General features: G+C 39.9%; 1 protein-coding gene across 3 annotated transcripts in view; it reads right to left on the bottom strand.

Annotated features, from left to right (window-relative positions):
• Positions 1-10,009: 10,009 nt before the first annotated feature.
• LOC137278047 (solute carrier organic anion transporter family member 2A1-like) overlaps positions 10,010-18,353 on the bottom strand; it is a 30,679-nt gene continuing 22,335 nt past the window's right edge. For all 3 annotated transcript variants that reach the window (XM_067810099.1, XM_067810100.1, XM_067810101.1), the window contains exons 7-10: positions 17,128-17,263; positions 15,836-15,993; positions 14,342-14,406; positions 10,010-13,607 (exon numbers count right to left, since the gene is read on the bottom strand). In XM_067810099.1, coding sequence (XP_067666200.1) covers positions 13,303-13,607; positions 14,342-14,406; positions 15,836-15,993; positions 17,128-17,263 — 664 coding nt within the window. In that variant the 3' untranslated portion in view covers positions 10,010-13,302. The remainder of the gene's footprint in view (positions 13,608-14,341; positions 14,407-15,835; positions 15,994-17,127; positions 17,264-18,353) is intronic.

The raw sequence follows: 18,353 nt of genomic DNA on the forward strand, positions 1-18,353 counted from the left end.
CTGCTTATATAACAAATCCACGTCGCCCCTACCACAGATGTTATACAAGAACGTTGTTATGAGTAAGCACTAGGCGAATCTATGGCGACAAAACATAACTCTGACACTTTTATATTATAAATAGCCCCCGCTCTCGTTAAGACCTAAAGATAAACCACGAAGAATTTTCAGTGGGTTTAAAAGCATCGATAGGGATGAGTTTCTGGGGAAAGAGAGTGCTCTCTTCAAACAATTGTATAGGAATATATCAATACTCGAACAAGAGCGAGAAAGGTTATTGGGTACGCGTGAATTCGAACTTCCCATTACAGAAAATGTTTGAGGGATGTGTAGTCCTACACGATGACCCACTCACTGTTAACAAACTCAGTGTTGGAAATACAAAGCCTTGTACAAAGGTGATAATCAATAATATATGGCGATGGAGTGGCAGGGAAACGAAAAATCGATTATAGGCTCGGGTAGGAAGAAATGATGGTGAGAAAAGCATGTTATCTACGGACGTAAGAGGATTTGGTTTTGATTAAAACCCTTTCCTCATTTGTTGCTAGACTGTCAAGCCGCACCTGCAATTCCACGGATTAGCTGCATCACGTAATGTATATAGTTGTGCTTTCTTAAACATTTAATCAACGAAAACTCCTTATCTTATTCTTTTTATAATTGGTTATTTGAGCGAGTTTTTCTTTGGGAACACTTTTCCAGTGTTATAAAGGCGGGGACTGAAAGTAAGGTTCACACAGGGAGCTTTACAAACTAAGTCGAGCAAACTAAGTCCCTGGAGCAGACATTTAAGTATTTTGGTTCTCTTCATGTCTTCATTTTTTGTACCATTAAGGTGGAAGGGGTGGGTTGAGGAGGACTGACTGTGAGGGGAGGGGTGTCCCCATGAGCAAGTGATACTGAAAGATCAGACTAAATATTAAATACATTATGCACCGCATACTTTTCTAAACGTAAAAATTAAAAATGACTCTACTCCTAAAAATAAATTTAATCTTCAAATATTTTCACGCTCTGGCCACTACCCCTTACCTACACATAGTGAGTGAGTTTGGTTTTACGCCGAGTTTAGAAATATGCTAGTAATGGTCTTCACACACTACCCATGTGGTAATTCGAACCGGGCATTCATACCCGGTCGCATTACGGTCGTACTGGTCGTCTTACGGTCGTCTTACGGTCAAGTTACGGTCGTCAAGTAATACGGGGTCGTGGATGTCGTATGAAAGTTAAGGGACCGTTCATAATTTATCAGATATCTTGGGGGCGGGTCAGCTATTTTGCTTTTAATTAATTATTCTAAATAGGCAGGGGCGGGGAGAGGGGGAGGGGTCACGTGTTTTGTACGTAGAATACGTGTGTGTGTGTGTGTGTGTGGGGGGGGGGGGGGCTATTTGATTTGTCCCAAGTATTGAAGGAGGGGCTACCAGATTTGTACAGAAAAAATATATAAATCCTCATCGCCCCCTCTAGTGATAAATTATGAACGATCCCTAAGTATAACTGTAAAGAGATAGTAGCCTTAAAGCCTATTCCTATTTTAATTACAAGAAGATTGATTCAAGGTTACATTGTATAAAAAGGCACCTATTTGTAGAATACCAAGATGATTATACAGCTTTGGAGTTAAGTACATGCTGAAGATATTGTTATTGTTTGATGAGAATGATTATTCATCACTTGCAGATTAATGATCCTTTGAAGATGGTAGTCACTGAACTTGGGTCTTAATACGGCATCCCGGAGATAAAGGTGCTTACACCAGATGGTGTCACAGTATCTTCAGCGTGGGCATGGACACTACGAGGATAGAGCAGAGTAAATCAATAAGCACGCCATCCTTATAGACTATCATCCAATTTGAAACATCATGCAGAAGCAGGTCAACTGGATAAAAACGGTGGACTTCAAGAGTATTACATTGTATTTGTGCAAATATTACAATCTGCTATTAAAACGATTCACAGCTTGGGACATCTCCTAAGGTTCAGCTTTGGACAGAGCGGTCAAACAAACGTCCCATCGCAAAGACGTCGATATAACTTACTCTCAGACGGTGAAACGGATATATACTTGCTCCTCTGCTTGTAATAAGCCAGCGTCAGTGAAAGCTAGAGAATATTGACGTGGTGTTCAATCAAGCATGGCAGACAGAAACTCAGCTTTTATTTCTCCTGATTCAATTATTAACCCCAGTAGCGTTTGGTTCTAGACAGTCTTCAGCAACCCATGCTTGCCATCAAAGGCGAGTATGCTTGTCGCAAGAGGCGACTAACGGGATCGGGTGGTAAGGCTCGCTAAATTGGTTGACACATGTCATCGGTTCCCAGATGCACAGATCGATGCTCTCATGCTGTTGATCACTGGATTGTCTGGTCCAGACTCGATTATTTACAGAGCGCCGCCATATAGCTGGAATATTAATATTGCTGAGTGCGGCGTGAAACTAAACTCACTCACTCACTAGTTCTAGACAGAGATATGATGAAAGCCAGACTGTAACAATACATGTACTGTCCTACATAAATATCATGTTTTGTGTTTACTTCCGTCTGCATGTAAGTTGTATGGCGATAGGAAATGTGTTTCAGTAGCAAAATAAGAGTAGTGTCCCTTTGTTGTTCTGAGACACAATGGTCTTATGTTCGAATCCATGATTGACGTTGATTAGGATCGTTCGTCTGTCAGGCCCACGATGTGCTGTTGGATTTGCCCAGTGAATTGAATTCCCTTCAAAATGTAGACTCACGTCGCGTCAAATACACGGGAATAACATTAAACCCGAGTTAGACCAACCTATGTATACACTCACTCACTCACTCACTCTAAATGGAAAAGCATCCCGGATTGGGGGATAGGAGGGATGTGCAACCCCATAACCCCAACAACCCCCGCAACCAAGTAACCCTTTGAAAAAGAAATGTCCGCATTGAGGGGATTTCACTGTCTAAACTATGTGCATCATTCAAGCATGACTTAACATCTTCTAGATGTGGCAGTTGGATAGCCTAGTGGCTAAAGCGTTCGATCATCACACCGTACATCCGGGTTCTATTCCCCACAAGGGTACAATGTGTGAAGCCCAATTCAGGTGTCTCCTGCCGTGATAGAGCAGGAACATTGCTAAAAGCTCCCTAAAACTAAACTCACTCACTCGCCCTTCTAGCTAATTAATGCAGGTCTCATGACACGTTAACTGTTGTCATGATATCAACCCCTGGTTTGCCGCGACATATCTACGTTACTTTTGTGTGTCTCAGTGCTAACCGACGGTTTCTCTCTCTCATTTTCAATAAATTCATAATAGTTAAGCTTTTACGAGTTAACCATGAAGGTCTGACAGAATTCTTGCTGTCGGTTTCGATATTAATAAACATATGAAGACTTATACTTGACATTAATACATATCAGCAGTGATGTATGTTTCATATGAAATATACACCCTTCTACATAAGCCTGTGGTATGTAGACGTACAGATGCTTTACTGGTATATATATCACTGGAAATTGAGCTCACGTGGGAATGCCACATCTTTACAACCCATGTAGGAAATAGAAAGCCAGACATACCAGAACGAAACAAGCTTTTTATCCTCTGAGATCAAATTATTGCTACCACATGTATTGATGGAACTGGCATCCCTCCCTTGGATGTATAAGTGTTGAAAGCATGAAGCATCCATTGATTTGAAACAAATGCATTAACTAAATTAATTCACTGAATCATCAAAATTTATGACCTTGTTATTGTTAGACAAGTTATCGCAATGACATAAAATAATAACTAGTGATATGAAATATAATGCATCTTCTTGTATTCATATTATGATTGATAAAGATAAAAAAATAAACAGAATTTTAATGTAAAACATCATACAAATTCTGTTATTTCAATTAAAAAAACACAATATGAACGCTTTCGTAATGATTATATTCAAAACAGAAGAGGCCATATCAAGCTCAGTGCTCTAGAATACAGAGACAAACAAGATCAACAAGGGGCTATAATATGAAAGGCGATTTGTTTTTCAATCTGCTCCATTGGCAACACAAACTACCAAATTAAAACAAAGGCATTACCAATACATACATCAGAAACAGCAGCTGTCCAAATTTGAATGCGTTTAACTTTTACAACAAAATACAGAAAGTTTCATGTAAAAATACATCCAACAAATATATTTCTTCTGTGACTTACCTGTTTTGACTGTAACACCTGTTCAGCGATACCTGTGCGGCCTCTCAAAGAGCTTCCTGTTGTCAAATGATGTTGCAATTGCAGGTCCCGTTAGCGAGTATGTGTTGGAGAAACATAAGTAAACACAACCGATTGCGAAAACCCAGGCCTATCTTTGTGCAACGTGAAACGGTCGCCAGGCGTGACGTCACTTAATCACGTGACTAGTAAGTTTCCATCCGCTTGTTAAGAATACCTATCAACATCGATCTGTGTTCCTCAATGGAACATACCCAGTTGGGAGAGGATTGTGACGTGTGTGTGTGCGTGTGTGTTGAAGTAGGGGATGTCGACTGTTGTTTATGCTGTCTGTGCCGGCCATGACTCTAGTGGATGATATATATTATGCATGGCATACCGTCCGTGGAAGGCGTGAATGAAGTGAAAGCACGCACTGTTGATGCATCTGTGCCAGCTCTACAGTACCGTTCAGACGCTGTTTACCAATATACAGTCCAGGGCCTATATTTTCGAAGCTTTCTTGGGGCTAAGACTGTGGTACGTGCCATACGTCAGTATTAAGTTACGACTATGCCAGAAAGCTATCGTAGCGCTACGAATGTCGTAAGTCTATGTTACAGCATAGAAGGTACATACGACAGTTTTATAGAACGGGACCATGTAGTACAGAACATCCAGGTGCATCCCATGCACGTTCTGCTGTGGGTATTATTCAGCTGTCGTAATAAGCGATGTTATATTATCATGAGCCAGATGTTGTGACAGATTAGAGCAGTGTGTTGTAGTACAACTGTATATTATAGTGACATAGCTAAAACGTTTGGAATTGTAACAGGGTTAGATTGCTAAAATATTTCTAGTTGTAAGAAGGTTCGATTGTTCAAGGGGGAATTGTAACAGTGTGAGATAGCTAAGGTATTTGTAGTTGAAACAAGGTTCGATTGTTCAAGGGGGAATTGCAACAGTATGAGATTGCTAAGGTATTTGGAGTTGTAACAAGGTTCGATTGTTCAAGGGGGAATTGCAACAGTATGAGATTGCTAAGGTATTTGGAGTTGTAACAAGGTTCGATTGTTCAAGGGGGGTATTGCAATAGTGTGAGATTGCTAAGGTATTTGGAGTTGTAACAAGGTTCGATTGTTCAAGGGGGGTATTGCAACAGTGTGAGATTGCTAAGATACTTGGAGTTGTAACAAGGTTCGAGTGTTCAAGGGGGGTATTGTAACAGTGTGAGATTGCTAAGATACTTGGAGTTGTAACAAGGTTCCATTGTTCAAGGGGGGTATCGCAACAGTGTGAGATTGCTAAGGTATTTGTAGTTGAAACAAGGTTCGATTGTTCAAGGGGGGTATTGCAACAGTGTGAGATTGCTAAGGTATTTGTAGTTGAAACAAGGTTCGATTGTTCAAGGGGGGTATTGCAACAGTGTGAGATTGCTAAGGTACTTGGAGTTGTAACAAGGTTCGATTGTTCAAGGGGGGTATTGCAACAGTATGAGATTGCTAAGGTATTTGTAGTTGAAACAAGGTTCGATTGTTCAAGGGGGGTATTGCAACAGTGTGAGATTGCTAAGGTACTTGGAGTTGTAACAAGGTTCGATTGTTCAAGGGGGGTATTGCAACAGTGTGAGATAGCTAAGGTATTTGGAGTTGTAACAAGGTTCGATTGTTCAAAGGGGGTATTGCAACAGTATGAGATTGCTAAGGTATTTGGAGTTGTAACAAGGTTCGATTGTTCAAGGGGGAATTGCAGCAGTATGAGATTGCTAAGATACTTGGAGTTGTAACAAGGTTCGAGTGTTCAAGGGGGGTATTGCAACAGTGTGAGATTGCTAAGATACTTGGAGTTGTAACAAGGTTCTATTGTTCAAGGGGGGTATTGCAACAGTGTGAGATTGCTAAGGTATTTGTAGTTGAAACAAGGTTCGATTGTTCAAGGGGGGTATTGCAACAGTGTGAGATTGCTAAGGTACTTGGAGTTGTAACAAGGTTCGATTGTTCAAGGGGGGTATTGCAACAGTATGAGATTGCTAAGGTATTTGTAGTTGAAACAAGGTTCGATTGTTCAAGGGGGGTATTGCAACAGTGTGAGATTGCTAAGGTACTTGGAGTTGTAACAAGGTTCGATTGTTCAAGGGGGGTATTGCAACAGTGTGAGATAGCTAAGGTATTTGGAGTTGTAACAAGGTTCGATTGTTCAAAGGGGGTATTGCAACAGTATGAGATTGCTAAGGTATTTGGAGTTGTAACAAGGTTCGATTGTTCAAGGGGGAATTTCAACAGTATGAGATTGCTAAGGTATTTGGAGTTGTAACAAGGTTCGATTGTTCAAGGGGGGTATTGCAATAGTGTGAGATTGCTAAGGTATTTGGAGTTGTAACAAGGTTCGAGTGTTCAAAGGGGGTATTGCAACAGTGTGAGATTGCTAAGATACTTGGAGTTGTAACAAGGTTCGAGTGTTCAAGGGGGGTATTGCAACAGTGTGAGATTGCTAAGATACTTGGAGTTGTAACAAGGTTCTATTGTTCAAGGGGGGTATTGCAACAGTGTGAGATTGCTAAGGTATTTGTAGTTGAAACAAGGTTCGATTGTTCAAGGGGGGTATTGCAACAGTGTGAGATTGCTAAGGTATTTGTAGTTGAAACAAGGTTCGATTTTTCAAGGGGGGTATTGCAACAGTGTGAGATAGCTAAGGTATTTGGAGTTGTAACAAGGTTCGATTGTTCAAGGGGGGTATTGCAACAGTATGAGATTGCTAAGGTATTTGGAGTTGAAACAAGGTTCGATTGTTCAAAGGGGGTATTGCAATAGTGTGAGATTGCTAAGGTACTTGGAGTTGTAACAAGGTTCGATTGTTCAAGGGGGGTATTGCAACAGTGTGAGATAGCTAAGGTATTTGGAGTTGTAACAAGGTTCGATTGTTCAAGGGGGATATTGCAACAGTGTGAGATTGCTAAGGTATTTGGAGTTGTAACAAGGTTCGATTGTTCAAGGGGGGTATTGCAACAGTGTGAGATTGCTAAGATACTTGGAGTTGTAACAAGGTTCGAGTGTTCAAGGGGGGTATTGTAACAGTGTGAGCTCCTGAAATGCCTCGTACTGTGATAATGAGAGACTGCTGAAGTATTTGGTATTGTAAACAGTGTTAGACTGCTGGAGTGTTTGGTATTGTAACAGTGTTCGACTCTTGGTGCCTTTAGTATTGTAACAGTGTTAGACTGTTGGTGTCTTTTGGATTGTAACAGTGTTGAACTGCTGGTGTCTTTAGTATTGTAACAGTGTTTGACTGATGAAGTGTTTGGTGTTGTAACAGTGTTAGACTGCTGGTGTCTTTAGTATTGTAACAGTGTTTGACTGACGAAGTGTTTGGTGTTGTAACAGTGTGATATAGATAAAGCGTTCGGAGGTGTAACAATGTGGGACTACTAAAGTGTTTGGAATTGTAACCAGGTACGATTGTTTAAGGGCTGGCATTGTAACAGTGTTACACTGCTGGAGTCTTTGGTATTATAACAGTGTTAGACTCTGGAGTGTTTGGTAGTGTGACAGTGTTAGACTCTGGAGCGTTTGGTATTGTAACTGTGTTAGACTGCTAGAGTCTTTGGTAGTGTGACAGTGTTCGACTCTGGAGTGTTTGGTAGTGTGACAGTGTTCGACTCTGGAGTGTTTGGTAGTGTAACAGTGTTAGACTGCTAGAGTCTTTGCTATTGTAACAGTGTTAGACTGCTAGAGTCTTTGGTAGTGTGACAGTGTTCGACTCTGGAGTGTTTGGTAGTGTAACAGTGTTAGACTGCTAGAGTCTTTGCTATTGTAACAGTGTTAGACTGCTAGAGTCTTTGGTAGTGTGACAGTGTTCGACTCTGGAGTATTTGAAATTGTAATAATATGAGATTTGTGGTATTGTAAGAGTTGTATGTGAAAATGTACATAAGATGTACAGCAACGGATATTGAGTGTGATGCTTAAAGAGGTAGCTAACTTGATCCAGAAGACCTGCTTAACCACCTTCATCATAAGGGCATGGTGGTGCCTACAACTGAAACAAACAAATGATGCCTATTTGATAGCGAAGTAATGAGCAGAGCAGAGTGAAGCTGACATTATCAGTGTAAGAGAGTGCCTGATTTCAGCAACATCCCGATGGGGGTCCAGAAATGGGCTTTGCACATATTGTACTCGTGGACCCGGAATTGAACCCGTGTTTTCGGCTTGACAAACGAATGCTTTAGCCACTGAATCTCTGGGCCTCCTTTTCAGTTTGAATGAGTTTGTCTGGTATTATGAAAACTATACATATTTAGACACTGAGCATTAGTCTAGGCTACCTCACTATCCCTGTATCAGTTTCAACTGGTTACCAAATACTAAAAAATTCTCTAATAGTACTATTGATGACGTTTCTGAAGTTTAAATGAAATCTAGTTTTCATAAGTAAGTTAGTGAGTTTAGTTTTACGCCTCTTTCAGCTATATTCCAGTAATATCACGTCGTCGGACACAAGAAATCGACTTCACAACTTTATGTTTTATTGGTAGTACACAGAAGGGAGCTGGGGGTCTTATACGATTCCTGGAGTATGTGGCACTTAAATGTTATGATTAGTCAGACCCATTACGACGTTTCTGATTGCGTGCAATAATGATCCTAACTGCGTAGAGCTTTTTCTGAAGCCTGGCTGAGTTACGATCGTTTGACCTAGGTTGTGCCGCCCTTGTGGTACGTTTGTCAAGCGTACGTTTCTCTGATTTCGTAAACCAATTTGGTTATGCAAGGTTATGTAATGTAATGTAATGTAATGTAATGTAATGTAATGTAATCTTTGACACAATGATAAACCTGTCGTTCATCAGTCTCAGTCTCAGTCAAAGTACTCATGTCTCAGCTCTCTGATAAGTGCACCAGTTGATGGTACAAGTATCCCTAAGACACTGACATCAGTTGTAGTTTTCTTTTAAACGTCGGGTCTTGCAGTTCTGAAGCCCTTCTTTAATGATGCGGAAGTAACATAATGTGAATTCATTGTAAATCGATGATGCATCGACCTAACAGTAAAAACATATACATCTGCCCTGAGCAAACAGCGGTGGTGACGCAAATTCATTGTCTGGTCCAAAATAAACCAGAGAGCATGTTGAAATATAAGAAAACAAGTATTGATCTACATTGACCGGTTTAAAAATACATTTAATCCATTTAGACCTGGAAATAGCTTCTTAATTGACGTACTTTGCTCAATATCTATTTCTTCGTGGAATTAGAACAAAACAGGGAAGTGAATCCAAAGAGTGAGCTATTGATAATCCAGGTACGGTGAGTGTTTCAGAATAGCAAAGTGTTATCACACCGTGCTATGGGATTGTTAGTACAATCTTCTTGTGTATTTGGTATACTTGTGTTATTTATAATTTCTGCCAACTTGTAATGTTAATGGTGGGACTATTGCTGATGAGTGTTCATGGTGACGAAGTTTGTTTTGTGGTGAAGAAATCTAGGGATAGGTCCTGTTTTATAACATGTTTCATGGCGTGTCCTTCTTGGTTGGTTGGTTCGTTGGTGTTAATTTAGATTTACTACGCACTTAGCAGTAATCCATCTACATGGCGGCGGTCTGTAAATAAACGAGTATGGACCAGACTATCTAATGATCAGCAGCATCAGCATCGATCTACGCAATTGGGATAAGCATGATGACACCCGAGACTGCCCCCCCCCCCCCCCCCCCCCCCCGATTCCCCCCGCCTCTTACGACCAGCATGGGCTACATATTTTCACGGGTTCCAAGGGAAGTAAAGCGAGAAACTTCAACTAAAGAAAACAGTTTATTTCACATTCATTTACCACTAAATCACAACATCATAATAATATAACTGGTTTATACACGCAAACATATGCAGGTGGTCATTGTGAAGAAAAATAAAAAAGATCTCTTTTTAAAAGCACCCGATATAAGGATACATGTACATTACAAAATGAAAACTCATGTCACGTTCCATTAACTAAGATGTGAAGAGTTAGTTCCCCTTCAGTTCATTTGTCAGTGATGCTGACCAGGAGTCCCTCAGACCCCACTTACTTCGTTATAAAATGCCCTCCGTGGTCTAAATCATAGAGCGTCTGTCCGGAAAATGCAAGTGTGGTCAAACCAAACAGCGTCAGACCAAAAATACATGAAAGGATGGTACTTGTTCTTACCTTGCCTGACCCTGTCACTGAGGGAATGTAATTGGATTGGATGGATTGTAAGTGTTCGGTCAGGAGTCAGTTGTGTCTGACGGGGCTATCCATGTTAAACTGTGGTTGGGTATCCCTTAGTAACCAACATCCAGCATCACTACCGACTAGCACAAGCATACACACTTAACACATTTAATATCACCTCGTTACAAAATAATAATATTTATAGTGTCCATTTGTATGGCGCCATATCTACACACAAGTGTATGCTCATGGCGCGCCGGGTGTACAGCTACAGTACAAAACTGTAGCAGTTGTATAAGTCACCCATAGACTTTCCTGAAAAGATCGGTCTTCAATAAGGATTTGAAGAAGTCAAAGGATGTCGCTGTTTTGATGACTGCGGGAAGGCTGTTCCAAAGTGAAGGAGCAGCGAAGCTGAATTATCTACCACCACAGTTCTTCAGATGGGCAGGGAATGTGATAAATCAATTAAAGCTTGAGACCAAATTTGACTATTAAGGTTACATGGTATGGTACATTTTAGTGTATCAAACATATCATATGTTCAAATAAATGGCAAAGAGCCTTGCAAGAGGAATTTTCATTCAAGAACCAACAGAATGGTTAAAGTGTGCAAAGGCGATCTGTGAAAATCTCATATTGAGCAAATCTACGATCAAAGACGATTTTTACTCATATAGGACTTTATGTTTACATATTATCCCAGTACATAACAACATGAGTTAAAGACTTGCTCATATTGAAACATACAAAACACGTTATGTACCTAAAATATTACTACTAAACTTTTGGACACATTTTAGTATTGCAGAGACATTTAATGTTATGTCCCAAGGTGCACGCGTAGAAGTTAACACATTCTCGGTCTCATTCTTTACAATATGTATCATAACGCTGACACCAACTGCTGAACCTTTTTGTTGATTTTTTAATCGCGTTGGGTAAAATGTTCTGCATCCATTGTTATAAATCAAATGATTTTTTCTCAGTCGAATTTAATCTTAAGTACACCTTTAAATTCAGAGAGGCAAATGCTGCTTCATCAAAACGGTTTCTCAATTTTATTCTTGTAAGTGATAAACGAAAACGATATATTTGCAAGAATTCATTAATTTTAAATATCACAATCATTTTGTTGTTCTTTATCAGATTTAAGAATAGTTTTACACTTTTATAACACACACCTATGATCAAGTTTTCTTCTTTTATGTAGGTCGGTAAAGCACGTTGCAGCTTACAAGATGTGCATTATGTGTCTAAAGCGGACATTCGTTAATCTGGACTCATGTGGATTGGACATATATCCCGAGATACCAGAAATACTACAAACTACATACGGAATTTGGTCTCGGGCAAATTGAAAAGATAACCTAGCGAAATATTTTAAAAATGGAAAAGAGTTTTTCTTCATTAAGTCCAAACATATGAAATGGGAGAAGTCATGTCCAGATAAACAGTTTTAACTAGGATGGGGTTTTCTTTTGGAACTAGCATTCTTCTATTCACATCTAAATACAACAAAATACGCTATTACATATATATCACCTTTAAAATGCATGAATAATATCAAAGTAATAAAATATACAGACATTATTTGAATCAATGAATTCAAAATGAATCACAGTCAGTAACTAACATCAGATAGTATTGTACAATATCAGATCATCGGATCATCAGATCGCATCTTTCATTCAGTCATTATATATATATATTTCATAATGGAACTGAGATTAAAATAAAATTTTCAAGTATAAAAAATCAAAGGAGGTAAGTCATTTGGGTGAATAAGATGATGACATTGACCTCGGTGTTTTCATCACTTGTGACGCATCTTGAGATATTTGGTGGGGTAAAGACTTCTCACAATATACATGCATACAAATGTACATGTTGTCATGATGATGTATAAGAAACGTTAACAGTGATGCATTTTCGATTATCCGTGGTGTATATCCCTGTTCTATTTTAACTTTCATTGGGCAGATGTTACAGGTAACATTAGATGTGGCGCATGCATTAATACTTCACGTTCAACTGTGCTTCCTGATGTCTTCGACAAAATGTCTAACTGGCATAGTGACCGTCTCATTACATGAAAAAACATAAGTGTATCTGAATCAAGACCTAATGCATAGGTCACATGACGTAATGGCGAACTTTGACCTTACAATCCAGTGTTTCCCTAAGGCGTTTTGATCAGGGTGCAATGCCGTTCTGAATTTATTGGGCGCATGTCCTATTTAGTTGGAGAATGCACTATTTTTTATTTACTTTTTTATTTATTTTTTTTTGCGCATGCGCTATTTATTTGGCGTCATGTCCTTTTTTTTGATACAATCATTGATAATAATATCTGAAGGTTTTTAGTTTCAACTTAATGTTGAAGTTAACTGAATTAGCTGTGCTCTTTGTGTCTTTAAGAACCGCTATGCATGAATTTCGGAACACACTCTTTGGAAATCTGTCATTGCATGCTCTTTTGAAATACGTGTACCCCTTGTCGCCCTGCCCTTTTTGGATCATGGGGGAAAACATTACATTCTAAAGGAAGAAACGACCGGGTGTAGAATGAATGAAGTATATTTTACGCCACTTTCAATATGCCAGTAATATTATTATAAATACTGCTGAATGTTTCGCTAAATCATACCCAGAATTTTAATAGACTCGATTTGTCTGATTAGAAAGTTGTGACCTGAGCTTCAGTGGTGTTGATCCAACTGAAGGGAAAGGTTACATTTTAATGAACTTGGTCCTGTAAAGAGCACCGTCGATGTCTTGGTCAGCAGAGCGCTGGATTATCACAAACCAGATAATGATAGGTAGTGTTAAATCAACTCCTATCGGCACTGTTGCTATGTTTGTCCAGTGTTTGACTACACTTCACAAAACAAGCCTTCAGCACTACACCTTACTATGACGCAGTTGCCCGTTCACCCCATTTTTCACAATAAATTTCTCTTTCTCGGGGCTGTCAACCTTTGGCGTTTCTAAAAAGAAAGGTCTGGTTTTCTTCTTGGCGATTACAAAGGCTATGATATAGAGAAGGACAGAGCTTCCTCTTGTTACGACGAACACGGTGTGGTACTTGAGTTTGAAGCCACGTAAGTCGTAAAGGAGACACGCCCCTGAACCGGAACAGGAAGTGGCCCATGTACGGCATGTCGTGTCGATTAGTTTCCCGAACAACACTGGTCCTGGGAACCAACCTAGAAACAGTAAAATTATAATTCTCTTTCATCATAAATTCTACATTCCATTGTGGCCAAAACTGTTAGATTGGAATTACCGTGAGTGATACATATTTTTATTAAATATATTTAAAAAACGATGTTGTTGTTGCTGTTGGTGTTATGCTTACTTGTGGCAATATTCCAGCAAATAAATTGGTAGAAGACTTTGTACCCACGAGGGCCTTTGGTATTGAAATGAACGGTTGAACTACTAGGCTACCCAACACCCACTGTGTTTGCTAAGGTGGTTTAGCTGTCATGGTACTGGTGAGTGACATTAAAGACACGGTTAACGTTTCATTTGCCCATGGTACAAATGTGATTTGGTGAAAGTGGTTATATTAAGGATGAACCACACCGAATTATCGTTAAGTAATTTGTGTAAGTCTAACCTAGCTTCGACGTGACCATTTGTACGAGGATATATGACGTAATAACGTGAAACGTCGAGCAATCGGTCAGTCGTAACTCTACCATCAACTCTCTATAAAGATAGTGATAAGGGTCCGTCCATAATTCATGGCAAGGAGGGGTGATGATGAATTTTATGGAGAATACCCCTCCTCCAGAGGTGACCCCCTATAAAATTTTCACGGTGCACTGAACTTTCTGCTGAATGAACATGGTCCGAATTTCCGTTGTCCTCAGTGTGGTAACATGTAACATATGAACTGACCTTCATCTATTCAGCTGTCAGCCTATTTACTTACCTAGTAAGGTATTGAGGAACGCTGACAAGCCTATGGCGAGCGGTTTATCTGCTTCTGACACGCTTCTGGAACATGGAACATGAAACGTCAAAACAACGTATTATAACTATGACAGTTCGCGGAAGAGATTTGTCGTCGAACGAACGACTAATAGATTTTAGGGCCGTTTCTCGTAATTTCAGGAAACAACCTTCGCAGAAATGTATCATACGCCTTCGTTTCCACAATCGATTTCGATCTTATGTTTGCGCCAATGCGTCATCGTATCCTCACATAAGGATGTTTCGTAAGATATGTTTACAAAGGAGCTCATTACATATCGGAATTATGTTTTCAGTGGATTCACACTGCCATCTCGTATGAATTTATACCTCTGACTCCGATCATGCTGTGTAAACACACGAGAACACCCGTATAGGATGAATGCAGGACACGCTTTTATGGGTAACAACATCTTTTAATTTGTAAACAACATTTCAGAGCAAATTCTTGTTCCTTCACCAGGTGAATAATGATAACCACAGTAGGATGTCGCGTCGTGTAAAGTGACTCTTTTATCCGCTAATCACCGTCAAAGCATCACATTTCCAAGCAATCAGACAAGCATATCATATTTCCCGAAAACGGTTTAAATCGACCATTCGAGCGTGCAAAACCATAAAGCTTTGCTTTTATGTATTGTGGATAATTTTTGTGTCCTGTTCTTTCGCTTTATTCAACACAGTACTCGTCCTTTGTAGCATAGACATAAACAGAACAGATAGGCGGTTAGTGTGTCTCGAAACAGATCAACAAAAATGAACCTTTGAGTGAGTGAGTGAGTGAGTGAGTTTAACTTTCAGTAATATTTCAGCAATATCACGGCAGGCTTCACACATTGTGAGGAATCGAACCTGGAGTTGAGGCGAACGCTCTATCCACTAGGCTACCCCACCGTCCCGTAGACCTTCGGAGATTCCCTTTCATAAAGGAATATTTTTACTGTTTGCATGGAGCCCTCGATTAGTGATTTGCAGGTATGATTTGTAAAACAGTTCAGTCTTACATATTTATAAATTACCATTTAACAGCAACTAAGGAAACTTTCACTGACAAATGTCAAATATGGTTTGATTGCCATTACTTTAAGCAATCAACTTTTTCTACATTTTCATCGGTCTGTCCAAATATAACGGTACTGATGCGTGTATATGTCAGATCGATTATTGACAGTGAAGGAGGAACAAACAACCCATTGCAATTCGTTCAGCAGAGTTGCGTGCCTTGGGCGCGCCAGAATCCTATGATCGTGATCTAGTTATCCTACCATTGCTCTAGGGTTTCATCAGAAAATGTCTCGGACCACCATCACTTCGGGTTTCCCTATACATTGGGATGACGCGGGTCGATATAAACGGAACATTTTCAAAGCGGCAGAAACACCAAGCCATTCATTTACAACAGAAGAGAGGGGTTTATAAAACGCGGCGGATTATAACGTTCATTTCTACTGACCTAATTGTGACTATAAATCCTGGCATCATTCCGAGGGTCGCTGTGAAGGCAGCGAAGAACATGATGGCGACGTAAGGGTAAAGGTTACTGCAGCTGCTTTCACACAGGCCAGGCACTGCTGTGGAGTTGCCCGAGATGCATCTGCATCCCTTGTAAAACTGAAACATACCATGGCGTGCTCCTTAAGTGAGTGAGTGAGTTGGGTTTAAGCTGCTTTTAGCAACATTCAACCAATATCAAGGCAGGGGACGCCAGAAATGGGCTTCATACATTGTTCCCATGTTGGGAATTGAGGAGTGAGGAGCGAACGCTGTAACCACTAGGCTACCCTAACTTCAAGAGTCATCAAAAACAAAAATGGAGTTTGCATATATAACCATATTTGTGCTTACAAACAATTTAACCGCTAAACATTTGTTACTCTTGTTTTTGTAAACGCGAGCTTAGGTACAATGTATGTCATGTGTTACCATGTCCTTTAGATGCATGGATGGCCACGAACACATGTGATAGTAAACTTGTTTGGGAGCAGCCATTGAAGGAAAGAAAATACTGTAAGAAAGTAAACAAATAGTGACGTGCACCTCAAATCTATGATTGGACATACTGATTTACCAATGGCTGCTAGACAGCCTGACCTGCATGTTGACCTTGTCTCTGCTGTCAGATAAGCTGCTGCTTTGACATTTGTCATTTGTCACATTTTCTTTCAAATCCATCCCATCAAAACAAGAATGAGCCTAAGGATATATTTGTACTGACAACGATAGTCCTTTTCAAGTTTTCTGTCCTCTGCAGAAATTATCACTGTCTTCCCTAAATGGCTTAAAGAAACCACACAGGATATGTTTCTAAATTGCAAACATATGTTCATTCGCACAAATTTACAGCAAAAGACATGTTCCCTCAGGATAAGTGCTTAGCGAACATTCATAGATATAAACGCTTAATTCAGGATTAAGGAATTTGAAAAGGAGGCCCCCAGGGGGATTCCAAGCTGAATTCATCGATTTATATGAGTTTGTTTTTGTTTTTTTTCAGATCAAATCTGACCCTAGAAAAATCTTCTGTGTGTAAATATGATAACTGATGTGGTATTTTGTCCATATTCGTAAAGGGGACCGGGTGTTAAAACGTATATGTTCATATTTTATTGACGTTTGTCAAGCAAGGGTTCGATAGGAAAATAATGTTCAAACATAATGGCATTTTCATTTTTTTAAATTTTAAATTAGCCATAAGAATAATGTAATTTTTTTGCGTAGCGTGAATATGTAAAAGGAGCCCACTACCTCTGGGTCCATCGACGGGCATCCTGCATGGCATGGTGATTGGTAGCTGATACCATCCTCGCCACACACGGGGAAAAAGTCGTTGACGTCACATCCACAGTTGTATGCGCAGGTCAGCGGCAGTGCTGTCGTGTTACTGGAAACACACAGCGTATCAGAATGACGAGTCATTAAACCCCGACGTCTTGAATTGCTACTCATTATATCAACCACTAATATAGTTGACCCAGACTCAATTACGTACACGTGGAAATGACATAGTTGGATGTCGCTGTCAGAAAAAAAGCATTAAATAATTTAAATTTTAGAATATAACTAGTTTGCATCAACACATAAGATTTATGCATGGTGAAATTAGGGTCATAGAGTGAAGGAGTTTAAGCCGCAGGCGGCAATAATCAAGCTACATGGTGCTGGTCTGTAAATAATCGCGTCTATGCCAGACTATCCAGTGATCAACAGCATGAGCATGGATCTACGGAAAGGGGATACAATGGCATGTATCATCCGAGCCTGAACAACTGATCACGTTAGTTGCCTCGCACGACAAGCATTGGTTACTGAAGATCAATTCTAACCCGGATCCTCACGGGTTCAGGGTCATGCAAGACCTACCACTGGGTTTGTGTGAGTCATCTCCTATAAAAATGAGAGCAGACTAAACTTTTTACATGCTGTAGCTGCGCATATAGGTCAGTACCAATAAGAGTAACACCCTTGTAACATAATGCATGTATTTGCAGGGTGCTATTTTCACTTCACCGCGCAAAGCAAGGGTTTGAGTCAAGCGCTTTTGAATGATAGCAATTTCAAGGTCGCGTCTACTATTTTGCTGATATCCATTGCAACGTGCATACTCTATGCTGATTGTATATATTTGAGTTACACAACCAAGTGGATACATAACTCTGATCAAGTGCACGGTCTGGCGTCTGTACACACCAGCAATACATTGTGCAACAGATATCAGGTGTAAATGCTTGCTGACGACCGTGGTTTATCGGTGAAGGCCACTGCGAGCAGGGCCATGACCTTTTATACATGACATTTTCAGTTCAGCTGCACGGATCCGCGGAACTACATTCGAACAGTCCCATGTAAACTTGGATTAGCCTCTAAAGTAATAAATAATCGTTCATATGACAATTACTGAAAAAAAAATATTAACCCTCGAACAGAATGACGTCCGTGTCCGCTAGTCAAGACTTGCCTCTTTAAGGTAAGTA

This window comes from Haliotis asinina, chromosome 3 (genome assembly GCF_037392515.1).
Source record: "Haliotis asinina isolate JCU_RB_2024 chromosome 3, JCU_Hal_asi_v2, whole genome shotgun sequence".
Taxonomy (NCBI): domain Eukaryota; kingdom Metazoa; phylum Mollusca; class Gastropoda; order Lepetellida; family Haliotidae; genus Haliotis; species Haliotis asinina.